This window comes from Lepidochelys kempii, chromosome 21, assembly GCF_965140265.1.
Source record: "Lepidochelys kempii isolate rLepKem1 chromosome 21, rLepKem1.hap2, whole genome shotgun sequence".
Lineage (NCBI taxonomy): Eukaryota > Metazoa > Chordata > Testudines > Cheloniidae > Lepidochelys > Lepidochelys kempii.
This window is the reverse complement of record NC_133276.1, coordinates 2476601-2495261: the sequence shown is the minus strand read 5'-3', so window position 1 is coordinate 2495261 and position 18661 is coordinate 2476601. Positions and strand designations below refer to the sequence as shown.

Here is an 18661-nt window from a genome sequence, read left to right as displayed (position 1 = left end):
CATGCTCTCAAGATGACCCTCTTGGCTGGCAGGTTTTTTTTTAGCTCTAGGGATGGGGTTTTGCAGAACCAGGAAGGGCCTTCAGGTGATAAAACCCTGTGTGGGTAGTGGCATTAACTCCACGCTGGCTGGGGAAAGAATTCTGTTGCGCAACATTGAGGTTTCCACAGTTGTTTTTGTTCCACACTGAAATACAAAGAAAACCTTTCAAATGTTTTTTGCAACAGTTATGTGAAAATGGCTGGTTTGGGTCTGAAATGCTCAGGTGTTCACAGTTCAGGTCTCTGGTCACATCTGACCAGAGACCTGTGGAGCCTTGGACCTCAGACATTCCTGATGAAAACTTTGTTGAAACCATTGTATCTCCTTGAAATATTTCAGTATATTTAGATGAAATGACTTCACAGAAAGTGTTCTGGCCAGCTTTTCTTTGAATGCTATCTTCCTTGTGATCTAGATAGGGTCGCAAGCACATCTTTTGTGCTATTGATATTACAGTAAATACTTCTGGTGGTGCATCATCACTCATTTTTATTATTGCCAAAACCCTTTAGGGATTGACACAATATGCTTGTGCCCTAGAGGAAATGCATCTCCTTTTCCCAGTCAACTTCTAAAGGAGTTTAATTGAAGGAACCGGATCAGTTCAGCCAACAGTGCATGGAAAGGAAATATCAACCAAATGCTTCACCTAAACAGCAAATTATGGATTTTCAGTGACATCAGGCAGGCCCACATTGCTTCACCAAAGCTCCAGGAATTGGCAAACTGTTAGTTGAAAACAGTGTTTGTTCAAAGCTTGTAGCTCTGAATATTTGTTATTTACACTACCACAGAAGCTCAAGTTCAAATTATGACATGGGCTCACTCAGTTCTCAAAGAGCTGTGAAAGTTTGTGGTGCCATCACATCTGGGTTTGTGTTACCCAGTGCAGTTCAAGCATCACAGTATATTGTGTTAACTAGCAACAGCAGGAAGAAAGAAAGTCATGTACAAAGACTCATGTAGAAAGCCTCCAAACTATAAAGTGTTACTTGCAACCCAATACCAGCTGATCACTGAAATTGAAAAAGGAGTACTGAGGGGAAAAATCTCTAAGTCACATTTGCCCATGAGTGCGCACTAGTGTAAGGAAGCCAGCTTCATATACAAAATGACTCCAGGACTGGGGAAGCCCAGTTGCTCCCAGTCTCTGCTCTGGGATACAGCTCACCTTGCAAAACCTTACTGCAGTGCTTAATCCTATACATGATAGTGGGACTACTGTATGAAGAAGATCAGGCCCCACAATGAGCCTCAAATTTCTTTCAAAAGATTTGGGGCAGATTAGACAAATGTTGCTTGTCTATATAAACTATGCAACAAACAAACGTGGTGTATAACTTAGTAGAGTTTACTCGCTGTTGAGAGCTTGGTTACTGGAGTGTGGAAAGTCATTTTAAAATAAAGGTTTGGTTAAAGAAGAATGTACACAAACATGTGCCCCCCTCTCCCTCAGACACCCAACCCTCACACACATGCCCCAGCCCCCTATAAACTCAAAGCCACACAATCCTCCTTAGCTAACTTGTTTAATGCTAACCACAATCCTCGGAAATTACAAATATTTAATTTCGTCTGGCACCAGAACAGATGTGAGGCATCAAACTCCTTAGAGATAAAACAAGCAAGCTCATTCCCTGGCTCAGAAGCTCATGGGATACGAGGGGCCACTTGGGTTCCTTTAAAACCACAGATACAATAAGGGAGATCCTGTACTAGCACCAGTCATATTCACAATGGAATTCTGTTTAAATCCCCATGAAGGTGCATCCCAAAGATCATTCCTGGGACAGACTGGCAGTACTCAAGACAGGCAGTCCAGTCAGACATTCAGAAGAAACAAGTCATTGGCATAAAGTCAACCTTAAAACTGATTCTTACAGTCAGTGTAGCCCTCTAGCGAGGGTATATTCGAGGGTTCCCTCTATGCTGATTGGCAAAGGATCTGTTACAGCCCCCCCAGACAGCTCTGGCCCACACTGTAGCAGATTATGCTTGTAGCTTGGAGGTCCCTGGTTAAATCTCCAGTGCATCTGCCAAGATAGCAGCTGTCCCAGCAGCTCTCTACATAGCTCTGCCTTATGCAGAGTGCACTGTGGTTTGCTTCTCTCTTCCACAACACCTGCAGCAAACTACAGAGCCATTCCTTTCTACCCAGTCTCATCCCGCATGGCTGAGTAGGGGAAGGAGGGTGCAACAGGCAGGTTCCTAGGAAATGGACTCTCCAGATAAAAGGAAGCACATACACATCACTCCTGAATGATAGCAATTGGGGGTCACAAACCAGGACGTCTTTATGCTGAAGTACTCTAATGTTTGCTATCCAACATTGGCTTTTTTGAAAAATAAGTGGTTTTGTTGTTTTTAAGGCAAACCCAGCTAAAAATGAACTCTGGCCTGTGGAGTAGTTCCAGTGTGCGTTGGTGGGAACCTATTGCAACAAATGGGTTCAGTCATTGCACACAATCGGCTCTAATTGTATTTCTTGGTTCAATCTTCAGAGGAACCTTTACCTAGATGGTATTTCACTGAAGAAAAAGGGTGTGGGGGGGAACTCATCTGTTGCTCTTACAAATCTACAACCCATTATTAATAGTCACTGCAGCAGTGCCTCCAGGCCTTAACGGAGATCAGGACTCTGTGCTAGGCTCTGTCCAGACACAGGAAAAGGTCTCTGCCCTGAAGAGTTTACAATCCAAATACACAAGACTGGATGGGAGAACTATTCTCCTCATTTTGCAGATGGGGAACTGAGGCACAGAGACTAAGTGACTTGTCCAAGGTCGCACGAGGAGGCTGAGAGAGCCAAGAATCCACCCCAGATTTAAGTCCCAGCCCAGCGCTGGAACCACAGACCATCCTCTCTTTTAGAGCTACCAAAGGCCATTATCCAAGCTCTTGAGCAGTGTAAACACTGTAGTGGCTAGGAACTCGCAAGCCCTGGCTTCTAGCTCCGGTTCCAGCATTGGTTCATTGTATAAGCTTGTGCAAGTCACACTGAAGCCAGGGATCAGGAATACTGAGCACCCTCAGCTCCAGTTGAAGTTGATGGGAGATGCAGGTGCTCAGCACCTCGGAATAAACAGGTTCCTCAGTGTATTTGCTTCCCATCTATCAAATGGGAGAGATACTGATCTACCCTTTGTAACAACTTTCAGCCTGTACTGAGCTAGATTTCATAAGGGAGGTTGTTTCCATTCCCTACTGCTTTCTAAGACCACATTTGTGTCTTCTCTTCAATACAAGAATATTCCTTGGCCCAACACTCAGGAGACCTGGCTTCTATTTTCTAGCTTAGCCATTGACCTGCTGTGACAAGTCCCTTCGCCTCTGTGCCCATCTGATCTCTGTGCCTCTTTGGGGACGACATTATCTCTTACTACAGGTTTGTACCCCACTGAGCACAGAGCTCCAAGCTCAGTTGTGGTTCCAGGCACCACAGCACACCCACACAACCAACATGGGGTGTCACTAGGCCATTGGCCAGTTCTTGGGAGCAGGCTCTTTGATTCTTCAGATCCAGAGGAGACCAGTAGTTTCAAGACACTTGTTTATGAAACAATTCTCTGTAGTAACCGCATTTTGATACCACAGGCATTAGGGCTGTAAGGTCATGGAATGGGGGCTTTGATCAGGAATCAGCCACAAGGCTGGGGAAACAAAATTTAGAAAGTGACCAGAGAGCAAAGAATGGAAAAAACCACACAAATTAAATGGGGTTGGGAAATTTAACAGCATAATGCTGTGCAGTTATTCAAGTGAGACCAGCATTTTCAATATGCAGAGCAGTGGCTCTAAGTAAGGAAATTAGGGCTGTTAATCATTCCAAGGTGTTAACAATTGTAACAGGCCAGGATGGCTCCACTCCTAGTACAGCTTAATAAAATATTAAGGATTTATAACAAACAAAGTAATATCTTTCACATATATAGCACCTTGAGGTCAGACAGCTGATCATACTAGTCCCTTCTGGCCTTAGACTCCATGAATGAATCCTAAAGTGCTTTGCAGTCAGCTAGAAATTCTGTACCCACAGTAGCCAGGGCCAGGAAAGGAAAAAACACAGTATCCATGTGAAACCGGCCCAGGGAACAGTCATCCTGTTTGGAATTTGCCCCCTGCTTTTGTAAAAAACCCATCATGGGCTCTTTAGCAATCAAAAGTGACCAGGATCTCCATTTTACATCTCACCTAAACAGACCTCTTCAGTCTCCAGTGTCCTCCAGCACCATACTGATGCACAGGTTCAATAATGATTCAATGGGAAGAGCCCCATCTACTGAGTCACCAGCACCCACTTCCTGGAGTGGAGAGCACCATGCTAGGCCAGGGTTCAGTGCACAGGAGGATTGGCCCTCCAAGTCTATGATTCTCTGTGATAAGTTGCAAGAGTCAGTGGCACACTGAAAATGGAAACCACAGGGACAGCGTGAAATAAATGGAATATTAAACTAGCTAATGCCACTGTGCTGAGCATCTTGCTCATGTTTAAACTAAGTGGATGCAGAACCTGGGAACCCTGCTGCAGGTCCATCTAAATGTGGCATGCGTGGGAGCACTGGATATTAAAGCAACTGAGAACCAAGGGGGAATCCACAGGGGAGCTGGAAAGGTCAGAGATGAGATGTAGAGGTTTCCTCTCTACACAAGGAAATCTTTTCCAGCCCAGCACCACCTGAAGTGATGCCCAGTGGCAGCCTGGGGGTCTGCTATATGAAGTGAATTTGTGGCCCTGGACTACTTCCTATGGCCCGATTCTGCAAGGTACAGTGTACCCTCTAAGGGGGGGTCCAGAGCCCTTCACTCCAGTGGGTATTTGCACTCTCCCCCACATCCGGGAGGGCAGAATGTCCCCCCTCACAAAAACCATTGTAACACTGCCAGTCTTTGAGAAGAGGCAGAGAATGAGAACAAAATCTGGAAGCTAGGTACACAGCTGTCAGGACTTTGGAGGCTTCAGGATCAACCTGTCACTTATGGATTTGTGGCCTACTTTACAGTCTGTGTGCTGTGTTGAGGGCCTGGAGACCCCAGTCTCTTCCCTCCACAGAAGAGATTACAGCAGGGCAAAACCTCCCCTGCTCCTGCCCTTACTCCTGTCCCTTCCAGAATAGAATCCTAGAATACGCCCTTGTATGTTGCCCAATATACAGCTGGCAGCAGCCCATATGCCAGAGATCAGAATTAAGCCTTTAAAGAATCCAGCTCTGATCCATTCCCCCAGCAGCTAAGATATCCTGTGCTCAAGTCATGTTTGACTGAGGTTATAACTCAATTGAAGAGGTTCTGATGGCACCGTTTGCTTAGCAGCAGAGGGATTACATGCTTAGCATTTCTTCCAAATGATGCTGAGCCTACTAGCCTGAGTAAGAATAGGTGGGAGCGTGACATAGGACAGGCATCCAACAGCCAGAGCAGGGTATTGAATGGGGGAAGTGTGTCTGATGCGTGGGCCAAGAACAATGGATTGGCTGCTTTTAACAAAGCCTCGTCAAGCTCTGAGCCTGTGAAGACTGCTCTGCAGAGAGCCACAGGACAAGGCTGCCAGCATTTCTTTGCTTGATCCAGTCTACCTGCAGCTGCCAAAGCTGCAGCTTGTGACTAAGAGGTGACTATATTGAAGGGGTACAAGGGAATTCAGAGCTTCCAAACTGTCTTAAGGGAGTATAGGAAAGTTGAGTGCCAGATATTTCAGTGTGAAGGCACCACCCACTCCATCGTTCTGTGCTGGACCTTTCAGAGCAGGTCTTAAAGCCCAGTTTGCCCTAAGCGCCTGCTCCAAAGGAGTCAATCTAAAGTCTCCTACAGACTTCAGCAGGCTTTGGAGCAGCTCCGACATGGATATTTTCAGAGTTAGGCTTTACTCTGCTTTCCTTGATCAAAATATCCCCTCCTGACTGCCCTGCTGTGCACACTGTTCAATCTGGGTGATTGTGGATCGTCTGCAAGATGCCTGGGGAGCTCTTGGGATGAAAGCAGCTGCAGGAAGAGCAAATCTTATCCTGGCATCAGTTTGCAGTCATGACCTCTCCATGCACTACTGAGAAGTAGAGCTAGCACCTTCTGCCTTGGCTCTGTCCATGCCGGAGCCGGCAGCCTGTGCACCCTTTGTGTCTGAGCTGAAGTCAGGGGGTCTGAGGCCTTGCCTATAATCAGAGGTGCATCAGTTAACTGCAGAGGAGTTTAAAAGCCAGCTTAGTTTTACTAGTGCAAATCCATGTGGACACCCTTAATTTGATTTAAATCTCGTTCACCCTATTTAAGTAATTTAAACCAAGTTAAATCAGTTAAAAAACAGCACCTTCCATTGAACTGGTGCAACCCTAAATGCTATAATGCTGGTTGTAAAATGGAATTACTTTCCCAGGGCAAATCCTGACCCTTCAAAATTGACATTTATTGTGAAACAAATTGCAAAAATATTATGCTTTGGAAATAATGAAAAACATGTGAAACATGTTTACCTCAAAATGTTTCAATCGGTAATGTCAAAACATTATGTGAAATGCATTCATAATATTAAATGAATATTTAGCATACGAGTCTCTATAAAAACAGACATTAGCAAAATAAAGTAAAAGCCAAAATGATTCCTTTCAACTTTCTCCCATCTAAAATCAAAGACATCAATACTGCCACAAAATGTTCCAATTTTCCCACCCCCACGAAAACCTGTGCTTCTGAGCATTAGGCTATGTGGATCCTAAAGGCAGGCAGAGGTTCCTATTATTCTCGCTCTCTGCTCCCATCAGATCACTACCAGAGCCCTGAATAATGACCTTGACTGTTGCAAGGTCAGTCGTGGGGAGGCCTGGACAGTTTCCCTGCATGCTCAGAGCACATGGCTTGTGTTAGAGAAGGAGAATCTCCGATATTCCAGAGGAGCAGCTCATGTCATGTTGGTATTCTAGCAGTGATTCAATCCCCACACCAAACTAGGAAGAGGAAATATTTGCGCTTTCAAACTAGCAGCCTGTCCCATAAACATGACCGTTCTTTTCACCCCAGAGCCGCCTTGATTTTATTAAAGCCCTTTACAATTGCCATGAAGTAAGAGCCCAAGCATTTCCACCAGAGCACCAGAAAAGCAGAAGTTTCCCGTGATGAGTCAGGGGACAAACTTAATTATTTTCAGACAGTGAGATGCTCTGCTGACTGGCAGCAACAGACAGAGCCTCTGCAGGGCTGTTCTAGTCAGGATTTTATACTCGTCACCAGAGCACCAAAGCATCTTCCAGCCATGCATTACGCCTGATGCCTAACATCTGTCACATTGTTTGTTCTCTCCAAGGGGAGAAGCATGTGCCATGGAGTGCCTTGCTCTGGTAGGGGGTGTCTTATTTATATCTACACACCTGTTGCTGTGTTTGTTAGCGAAGGGAAGGTGAAAAAAGCATGCCAATGCACTTGGAGTGCTGAGGTTTCTGATAGCCCTTAGCTCCTGGAGGGGTTTTATTCCCCAGCCTTGGACCAGGCCACAAGAAGTTGTGTTTCACACTGAAAAGTTTCTCCCTTGTTGCAAGTTCCACTGTCCCAGAGGAGTGTAGGTGATTACCATGGGCTTTGTCCCAGAGCTTTAGATAGTCTTTTTGATCTCCTGGGCCCAGGCCATGGAGCATTTTGAAGATAAAAACCAAACCTTGAACTTGATCCAGTATTCCATATGAAGGCAGGGCAGAGAGCAGAGGACAGGTGTGATGTGCTCATGGAAGCCTGTGTTGCTGAGGAGACTCAAGGCCATGTTCTATACTAGTTGGAGTTTCCTACATGCCAGAGGCCTCATGCCCATGTACACCATTGCAGTAATTCAGCTGAGAGGTAACAAAAAGCCAGAATAACAGACCAGGTCAGTGTCTGGCAGGATGGGGTGGAGTTTCCTAGCCAAGTGGAGATGGTAGAAAGCACTACTCATGGATGCTGCTATGCGAGAGCTCAGCATTAGTGGGGAAATCCATAAGTCCTCCCAGACTAGACTGAACTGGCCATTGGGGAAGAGAGAATTTGCCTTCTTTACCCGGACTATGGGGCTGCGGTTATCTGTAGGAAAATTGTGACCCACCTTAGGTTTTTGGGTTTGTTTTTTTACACTAATTAACACAATTAAATTGTTTTCCTTTTTGTTGGTGCAGAGGGGATTGTTTCACTTGTAACGAGCCCTGTGCCCCCAGGCTTGAGCTGAGGAAGAGGGGCAGGTCCAGACTCTGCAGGCCATTGCTACAAGCAGCTTTCAGTGCGGCCCTAAGGCCAAGTCAGTGGTATTTTGGGAGCGGATTTGATTTTTAAACAGTAAAAGCTGGGATGTCCTCTGGGTTATGTCTAAGGGGAGACTAAGCTGAACTCCCCCTTCTCCCTTGTCAGCTCTGCCCCCTCCCCCCCAACCCTTTGAGTAGCCCCCCTCCCCTATGAAACAAAGGCAGTAGCTGCTGCCTTGCAGCCCTGAACCTGTGCCTCCATTTCTCCAGTGGACACCCCTCACCATGCCAGGGCGGCACTCCTCCTGAGCCGCACACGGGTGCTATAAACACGCTAGTGCAGAAGCCCCTGCTTTCCTCCCAGGGAGGCTTTAGACAGACACAGATAATGGAGGCACTTTCCTAGGGAACAGGAGAATATGCGGCTCTAATTGGGAGCAACTAGGGTCAAACCCAGCTGGCCATCTTAAGGCTTGTCGTCCATCTGTATAAGCAGGGCTATAAATCAGGCTGCGTGATACAGAAGCAGTTCACGCACTTAGGCGAAAGCAAGTCGTGGAGGGAGAAGGGGCATGAAGATTCTAAAATTGTCAGCATTCTGGAGAATGGTTTCTTTTAAGCCCAGCAGGCAGACTTTGCTAATTTACCTGCACTCTCCCTGGGGAGCCATGTGCCATTTCTGTAAGCCTGTAGCAAAAAGCCATTGCCGGGGGAGGTGGGGAAAAGATTCTGCACTACTGCAGAGGAAGAGTCGCCAATTCTCCCAATTGCTACCAAGTTCCTTGTTCAGTGTTAGAACAAAAAGGTTTTTCTGGTGATTTTTTACCAGGGTCTCATAACCCTCCTAGCCACATGCCTATTGCTAGATATCAGTGAGGCAAGTTAATGGATGCAGGCTTTTCAAATCCATTCATGTGGCAAAAGTTAAATTTATTTCACAGCAAATATTCCCAGTTCTTTGGAATATTTGGTATATTTGCTCATGGCCTCAGCATGCTGGGTCTGCTTGAAACCCGATTCCTTGTATACAGCAGCTCCCCCATGGCCTCAGCACCACAAGTCCCACTTCAACCCAGAGATGGGGAGACCTTGTCCTGCCTCTACAGAGGGTGGCTGGGACGTGGCTGGTACAGCTGAGGGTAGCATAGGGCTCATTGCTGCTGGCCTTTGCAGAATGAGAAGCAAGGGCTGTCCAGGTCCCCATTACAAAAGAACGCCGAGAACAAAATGTTTCATTTCTAATTCAGGCCCAGAGAAGTTGTGGCATTTAAACACAGGAAGTTTACCTGAGCCTGGTCTATAAATGGGGTCAGCTGTTCCCTTGACTGGGGCTTGATAGTCTCACATGCCCTGAGAGCTGGCTGCAGTCTCACGTGCAAAAGAGAAGGGGCAGGATGGAGCCATAGGTAGCTGGTAGAAGAGCTGATGGGGTGTTTGCCAAGTCCTTGGGGGTGTGTATGCACTGGGAGCTCAAAGTGCACGGTCTGGGTTGGAGACAGCTTATAACCAGTTCTAAATCCTGTATACAAGTGTGCTGTCTGTCCTGACCTCCCCAGCACCCCCAAGACTACAGCGGTCACTGCAGCCACCCAGATGGCATGGCAAATTTGTTCCCATGTTAGAAACAAGGATCAGGGGATCTCAGGGACAAGTTCTGTCCTGGAGCAAAGCTCCAGTTCATGAAATACAATGAAAGTGGGGCAGGACAAACAGCAGGAAGTAGTGAGAAAGAACAACTGCCTGGTGAATAAGTAGAATGATGGGTGTCAAAACCTCTCCCAAGTCACAGCCACAGCTCCCAGAACATTCCAGTCAGCCTGGGGACTGGTCATGGCAGATTGTGGAGGTATGTAACAGGAACGCATCTTGCTGGAGAAGGAAGCCATAAGCCAATTCCTCTCTGCTGTTTGGTGTCACCCTAGCGCTTTCAGGATGCTGCTTGTTTCACAGATACATCAGAGGTGTGAAACACCCCACACAACACTGACATAGCTATGCTGACCTAACCCCCACTGTAGACAGCTAGGCTGACAGAAGAATGCTTCGATCATTGTAGCTAACTTTATTCAGGGAGCTGCATCTCCCAGGAAACCTCAGCAGCCATTCCTGCATGCAATACACTGGTCTTTCCTCCCTTAATCCACAGGGCAATTGAACGTAGAACCTCAGGAGAAGCGATGAGGGCAGGAAAGCCCATAACCCTGAGGACCTTATTTCATAGCTGTAGCAGTAGGAGAACAGGGATGTGATGAAGGATTCAAATCTCTCTTGGATGACCCAACCTAGTGCCAGCAGCCTTCTGAGAACATGAGCCCTCATGGGAATTTTTCAAGAACTGGAGTGCGCTCCACACAGGAACACCCGCTGGTAGGGGGTTAAAAGGAAATGTATACTGTTGAGTAAACAGATGCGTCTGCCTCCAGTTTGTGTGTTTATCTTAGAAGCAATTTAGGGTTCTCCTTGTTTATAAGGATAGAAGTCAGCAGATTCTTAGAACAAGAAAAACAACTGGAAGCCAACATGTGACAGTTCTCTTCTGTTCTCCCTCTGCACTGGAGGAGCCTGCTCTCAGAAGCAATTGAGAGAGCCCACGTCAACTGCATATTTGGATTTGCTTGTAAGAAATTTACCCATGGGAAAAATAGTAGCAGAAGGTCAGAACCACTTTACCTCCTTGACATCTCCAGCTCTCAAAGCCACTTGCCCGTGTGTAGAGCAAGCTCAGCTCTGGAGTTAGCACTCAGATTGCCAATGCTCTTAGAGTGTCTTATCCAATTGCTCCTGAAGGAAAGAGTAACAAACAGAAGGTGGAAGCTCTGAGAGTAGGAATCAACATTAGCCTGGCATCTCCCATGATCCTCCTTGAGGCTCACAGCCATCTCCTGGCAGTGGTGGGATCTGAGCTCTGTAGAAATGGGAGGTTTGGATGCTGCTCTAACAGGTCTCCTGTGTGCTATTTGTAAAGAGAAGCACTGAGGCCATACAGTAGTGATATGTCACCACCAGGTGTTGCACATGCAGAGCATCAACCCTGACCTCTACCTGAGCTAAACTACTAACTCCTTTAGCTGGCAGCAGCTGGGCTCTTACCCTCCATGCGACCAGCCACTAGAGGGGACATGAGACTATGAGCATGTCAAATGACACGGTTGCAGGAGTCACAGACTTAACATTACACAAAGTAGGTCTCCTATTTAGCAAAACTTGAGAGAAAGAGCAACATCCCAAGATTAGTGCCTGTGAAACTGGGTGTAGCTGTGCTCCCTTTCCACTATCCCTGGGGATGGAAGAGACACTGGCAGAAATTACCATCCATAGTAAGACTTACCTCACTGCCTGCCCCCCAGTCAGTATAGAGCTATCCTTGTGCCCATTTTGCAGAAAGGCAATGCTTCCCCTAGTTCCCCCTGCCCAGCTCTCCACTGGCTCACCCTACTCACCTGGCCTCCTGCATGCTCCCCTCAACTCTCCCTCTCCAATATTCAGCAGCTAAAATAGTCTCCCTCCCCTGGCACCTGCTTCCCTCTGTGGCTTGTCACTGGTTCCCTGGTTCTTTCCACAGGGGCTAGGAACTGCTCAGCCTTGCTCCTGGCTGAGAGACCTCAACACCCTCACACATCAGCCCATCCCCATATGTGCTTCTCCCCATAGCCTCTGACATTGCTCTGATCACCTGGACAACATCTCTCCTCCACACCCACCTGTCTTCCCTGCTCCCACACCCCTTGCTCCTTCTCACCTCCCTTCCCCATTCAAAGGTGATCATGCCAGAAGAGCCTGCCTGGGCCATCTCCACGTGCTGGGACCATTCTGCTTCCCTCCCTTTGCCTTCCATTCCCCAATTCCATGGCTGCCTAGTGGCAACTGCAAGCTGAGGTGGCTGATGGTTCATTGGGGGCAGAGGGGTCCATCAGAAACGCAGATTTATCAAAACACAGCATTGAAAGGAGTCAGACAAATTCTCTTTTACAAACCAAACAGAGCATTTTGGTAAGATCAGTGTCCCATCTCCACGTTCTCTGAAAGGAAGGCTCCAGGTTTCTGTTTCAAAATGACTTGGTTCCATTTTTTAATAATTGGGGTTATGAGTGGAACATTTTGATTTTATCAGCCCAAAACAATTCCCGTCCCCCCAGCAATTGTGTTTTCTGGGAAATTTTGAAGAATTTCCATTCTGAAATGGACCAAAACCAAAAACTTTGAAATCACAGAATTTTGCATGGTGCCATTGGAATACAGGGCTTGATTCTCCATTGTCTCTGCACCTTGTGTAGTCACTGGCACCTGGGGAAATTAGGTGCATCAAAAAAACCCAACCAAACCCAACCTCTTCCTTGTGTAGCATTGTACACCTGCTTTGCACAGGTGTACATGACCATGAGGTGCAGGACAGCAAAGAAAAATCAAACCATTGTCTTTCTTCCAGATTGTGGACAGCTGCAAATAGTGCTCTCACACAGCATGGAAAGGGAGCTCTGGGAGCCAGACATGCTGGCAAGGTGTATCATGGAAAAATGAAGAAATCAGTGACCCTACTCTGTTCTCTCATCCCACTTTCTCCTTCCAATAATATTTGCTGTGATCTGGCTATTTGGCAGCAGAGCTGAGGAGAGCAGAAATAATTCTCACAGCATGAGAAAGGGAGTGCCCGGTGTTTATCTTGCTCAGAGGATTCTACGTGACCAAATCTTCCTGCGGGGATAAGTTAGTCAGTTGCCATTAGTGATATGGCTTCCTGCTATGAAAGCATCTCCTTTGTCAGCTCACAGTGTTGTCTTCTTCAAGCCAGCAGCCCCCATTTGCCTCTTGCTTACACCCACTTCAACCTGCATCACTCTGGGGACATCAGCGAAGCCATTGCCAGCTTAGACTGGTGCGAGTGGGGAGCATCCAAGTCCTGGGGCATCTTCCAGAGCCCCTAGTGCTTTGGTGAGGTTCTCCTAGGGGAGTTGGGAGGAAGGCAGTAGGAATATTCTCATGCCTTGCTTAGTAATGCCTCCTTCTCTGGGCACCTCTTCCCATGCCCATGGAGACTGAGCATCTGTTCTCCAACTGCTGCAGCCAACCCCCCAGTCTCTCTCCTGAGACTCCAGCACTGGCCTCAGCCATGGCCACTGGTCCCAGAGAGACGAAAAAGATGCAGACACCAGACCTGACCTCTCCATCCTCCCCCATCTCTCTTGGGGACACACGTATCACTAGTCTCAGAGCCCTCAGCAGCCCACACTGATCACATAATCCAACAGCCACAGAGCCCCCCACTGCAGCCCAGAAGCGGGAAGAACCTCTCAGTTACAAGACTGTGGTTCGGCCCCTAAGCAGAACCCTCCCAGCTCAGAGCAGACAGTGGCTCTCTTAGCCCACAAGCAGCATCTCTCCTGGTGGACCCCAGAGCCAAGCCAGGCTCCACATGGTCTCTCCCGCCGCCCCCAGCAGGCTGAGCTAGCAGGCACTCTGGTGAGCCAGACTCACCCAGGAGTCACCATCTTCCTCCTGCCCCATTTCCCTGCTTTGGGGAGGAGCCTCAGTTTCCTTTGAAGTTCTGGGGAACAAGGGGCTTTGGGAGCAGAGAGCCCTGCCCTGGCTTTGCAGAACCAGCCAGCCCTGCCACATGCTGCTGCACATCCATGCGATGGCTTCTTGCCACTGGGCTCTGGCCCATGCTAGCAGCACACAGAAAGTCACCCTTAAGCCATATCGGTCGATCAGCAGCAACAGGCCAGCCTGCAGGTGGGCACCTGAGCAGAGCACACCACTCAGCTCTGAGTTCCCAGCTGTGCCCTTGCCTGCTGAGGAAACGTGGGAGGGGAAAACCCCACTTCCTGTGTGCGCCCCTGCACTCAGTGCAACACTCCCAGAGCAGGCTGAACTGAACCCAGCTTGCACCCCAGGCAACCGTGATAACCCATCCTCCCTTTAGAGCAAAGCACAAGGGAGCGGTTACTGGCCTCCAGCCCCTGGTAGTGATCACTTGGTGAGCTGCTGTTGGCTCTCCCCACCTCCCCTGCCCTGCTGCTGCCTGATGAAAGGTTGATGAGCAGGCTTGCGAAAATCATGTGCCTTGGCCAGCACAGCCCTGGCTTGCGAAGCCATAGGGAGCGGAGTGTATTATCCACAGCTCCAGCCTGAGATGACCTTGTGTTTCTGCCAGCATTTAAACAAAATATTTTTAAAAGGTGGTGGTGGGAGGGGAAGCCTTTGCTCCCTTTCTGTAGTCACAGGGCTTTCCTGGGGCTGCCAGCTATCTGAGACAGATATAGAGCACGGCCAGAGAGAAACAGTGAAATATTACCCACATTTATTGCTTTTATTATTAAAGGGAGGGTCTTATTTCCAGCCTACAGGCTTGAAAAAAATCTGACTCCCACCCCAAGCTCTCCTCTTCCAGCCAGCAATGCAGCTCAGTGGTATGTGGCAAAGCCCATTCCCAAGCACAAAGTATCAGCTGCTTTCTGGCTGGGGTAAACAAAGGACCTAGGCAGGGCTTTTGGCTAGATCTGGAAAATTCTCCACCCAACTCTGTTGTCTGTGTTGCTTTAGAGTCAGCAGAGAAGTCTGGCGCTGAAGGGGAGTTGAGCATACTGACACAGGCGACCGAGGACACACCATGCTTGTTTGGCAAAGGCACGTTTGCCACTACAGACGAGACGGGGCTGCCAGTGGATGGAGAACATCCAGAACAGCAGCAGTCAGGGTTTTAAAACCCAAGTGTTTTGGAAGGGATAAACACCCCTGCTTTGGGCCAGGAGTCAGCCTCTAGCTAATCGGGGGTGAGGGGAAGAGACATTCCTCAGGGGCAGGTCATCACTATCACTGCTAGTGCAGGATTCTTTCCCCTTCCTCCGAGGCAGCTGGTCCTGGCTCCTGGCAGAGAGGAGGCTGGTCTAGATGGACCTGAGTCTGAGCAGACAAAGCAATTTTAATGCTTTTTGTGGTTCTTACCCACTGGTCTTGATTCTTCTATTGATTGGCAGTAGGGGGCTGGGCTGCCCTGCTGATTTCTGGGATGTGCTTCCATATGCAGGAAAAAAGGGGGAGAGACTGTCAGTGGCTATTGAGGGCAGATCCCTCCACCCCCTGAATGTGTCACAAAAGAATGGGGCAAAAATTGGGATCTCTAGAGCCCAGGGTCACTGTTACCCCCAAGATACACTGCAGGGCTTCTACCGTATTCCATGTGGCCAGCTGAGACCCCTGAATGCTGTTTGTTCTGATGTCACTGCCTCTCAACCCACCGCTGTGCTGCATGTCTGCTTCATCCAGCTGTTGCTTCCAGTCAGCCCTGTGGGTCATGCTCTCTGGGGCAGGGACTGTCCCTTTTCTAGCTTGACTGTACAGTACCTAGCACAAGAGGGGCCTGCTCCTCGATTAGGCTCCCAAGGGGCCACAGAGCAGAAATGAATTAATGGTAATAATCAAGTCCTGCCCATGCTGGTTCATGTGTTTGCCCCACTGCTCTGAGCTGGAAAGAGCTACTTGATCAAATCCTGCAGCCGCCAGCAGAGCTGGATTCATGTGGCAGGAAGGACAGGCAGGGCTAGAGGGTTTTGCATATCAGCCAGTTCCATCAGCTGCCACTGCAGTAACTTATCCCCTGAGCTGAAAGTTCAGCAGGCTTTCACAGACAAATGTCACTTTTGAAAGCTACTGCCTCCCTCACGCACCTGACTTCAGCATCTCAGAAGGAGAACCTGCTCCCCAGGTTTCTTTGCTTCCTACAGCAATAATTCAGGTCGAGCACACAGCTCCCCTCCTCCCATTCTGGGCTTGGTGCAGCTCAGGGTTTTGTTAGACACAGAGTCCCTGATGGCTCAACACTGCAACATCCCTACACCCTGCCAGTCTGGTTTAATCACAGCACTGGGAATTTGATACAAATCCAAGCAGAGCGCTCCAGGTCTCCCCATAAAGTACAATGAGTGGAGCGCTGCCTCTGAAGGAGAAGGGTCTGCTTGTCAGCAAAACACAGATCCTTGTAGGCCGTTTTCCCCATCCTGGCATCAGACAACAGGGCTAAGCTCACGCCACTGGAAATAAAGATTGAATCCCTTCTGCGTTGAGTGCACCACTCTTAAATGGCAAAAATTAGACCTTTAATAAGCAGCCAGGTAGGAAGAGATGCAAGTGTGCAGCAGAGGCGTGAAACTGGGGGGCAGGGGAGAGAATCACCACCTTTGTGCTCACACCCCCAGCCACGCCTTGCTGCAGAAGCATATTCCACCCACCATCCCTCTGTCATGGTTCCTTTGTGCCATCCTGCTGATGGGGAAAACCGGGGCTTAGCCCCCAGTCAATGTTCTCCCAAAGCAGTCATCGTAAGTCAAGTGTCTATACCAGCTTCACCAGTAGGAGGCAAAACAGTCCCTCCCAGAATGGCTTCTGGCATGCAGGGAGGGGAGGAAGGCTGGGGAGGTTGAAGCAGCCGGTTGCCTGCCCAGTGCATAATCCAACACTCAGCACAAGGAGAGGAACTGGGGCACACCAAGCTTACCACGGTGTGAACAAATCATACAGAGTGAATGGCAGTGCAAGGAACAGAACCCAGAACACCTGACTTCCAGTTCTGCCCCACCCTCTTTGCCAGTAGACCCCTCTTCCCTCCCAGGGCCAGAGCTGAAGCAAGAGTCCAGACTCCTGGTTTTTAATACACCAACCCTCATTCCCCTCCCAAAGCTTAGAATAGAACCCTGGAGTCCTGACTTCAAGTCCCCCCTGCTCTAAGCCATGGGACCCCACTCCCTGAACACAATAAAGTGCCTGCACTGTGCTGATTTTTCACAGCGTGTTCTCTTTCTACAGGTACATCGGGGCACTGGGGGCAAGAGTGATCTGCGATAACATCCCTGGATTAGTCAACAAGCAACGGCAACTCTGCCAGAGGTACCCCGATACCATGCAGTCGGTCGGGGAGGGAGCAAAGGAGTGGATCCGGGAATGCCAACACCAGTTCCGGCATCACCGCTGGAACTGCAGCACGCTGGACAGAGACCACACCGTCTTCGGGAGAGTCATGCTACGCAGTAAGTGCTGTCAGCTTTGCCTTTCCCACTGAGCCTGGCCCTGGGTAAATTACTGCCCAGCTCCAGCCTGGATGCAATTTGTCTATGGGAGGGAATTTGGAGAGTTGATTGAAAAATGCCAGTTATTTTTTGTAGGAAATTTTGAAGAACTCTTAAACAGATGTTTCCCCTCTACAATTTCTCTGGGGTTTTTGACCAAAGCATGAAACTGAAGAGCATGTTTTAACCAAAAAACAATTTTCAAATGTTGTGTTTACATTTTTCCAATCAAGAACCAGATTGGGTTTTTCCAGCAAAACTGAATGTTGATTGAAAGACTGACTTGCTCTACTCTGCATACAGTGGCAGAGAGAAACCCGGACATAGCCCCAGATACAGGAAGAGGGTGGACAATTTCTGTTTGACAGAGGAAAGGAGCATTTGCAGAGAAGATTATTAACTAGGATCTATAAAGACCTTGTATAACACACTGGAAGGAAAAGAAAACTAGCTAGTCCCTCCCTCTAGATTTAGGAGGCGCTCTGCATTTAAGTTCTTTCATATCTCTGAGTCATGGAGTATCTGAAGGCGAGGCTGGAAGTTGAGAACCCACAGGGAGGGGAAAGGGTTGCTAGAGGATCTGACATTGATGCTCCTAGTCATTTGACTGTTGGTTTCTCCCCATCCAAAGCAGGGCGAGGATGTAATCCTAGAAAGGCCAGAGAGTCAGATTGCACAGCGCTGTTGCATGGCACATTGGGATAAAGCTATGATGCAGCAACCCAGGAAGCCCAGGGCCCAACTGGCATTTCCACCACAGTCCATTCATAGCAGGCACAGAGAGGCTAGGTAACTTTAGACACACCCCTTTCTTGTACCAGCGTGATGTAATGGGACCACCGTAGCACACTGGTTGCTCAGGGCCCAAAGGCATAACAGGCAGGGAAGAGGAGAAAGGGTGGCTAACAAAGGAAAGAGTTACTTCACAAGCACATAGGTCCAAGGGGATCCCAAAGATCTGCTTTCACTGAGGATCCCTGGCTCCTTCCCTCACAACTTAACCTCACAGAAAGTCAAGGCACCCTATGCCAGGGGCTTACCTTGCCACACATCCCATCTGACAGTCTCGAGCCCCTTCCCTCCCAGACTCACCCCTGCAGCTTGTGGCCTTCACCTCCTGTCTTAAAAGAGCAGCCAGTTCCCATCTCACTTGCACAGGGTTCTGAGCACCCCAGAACCCTGCAACTTGGCCTGCTGGACTCCACCACCACTGGACTCATCTTCCTAGCCCTGCTTCAACCACTGTCCTGCCAGACCTGATGTGAACTCAGCAAGCTTCTGCCCATCAGTAGGAAGCCAGATGCCTGGTGCCCTTGGTTGGGTGACTTGATGGGAGCCATCGCTCACACCCATCCAGGGGACAGTTGT

The 18661-nt window shown here is 48.6% G+C and overlaps 1 protein-coding gene across 1 annotated transcript in view; it reads left to right on the top strand.

Annotated features, from left to right (window-relative positions):
* Window positions 1-18661, top strand: part of WNT2B (Wnt family member 2B) — a 42830-nt gene that overhangs the window by 6703 nt on the left and 17466 nt on the right. Inside the window, exon 2 of the mRNA XM_073319951.1 lies at window positions 17034-17254. Coding sequence (XP_073176052.1) covers window positions 17034-17254 — 221 coding nt within the window. The remainder of the gene's footprint in view (window positions 1-17033; window positions 17255-18661) is intronic.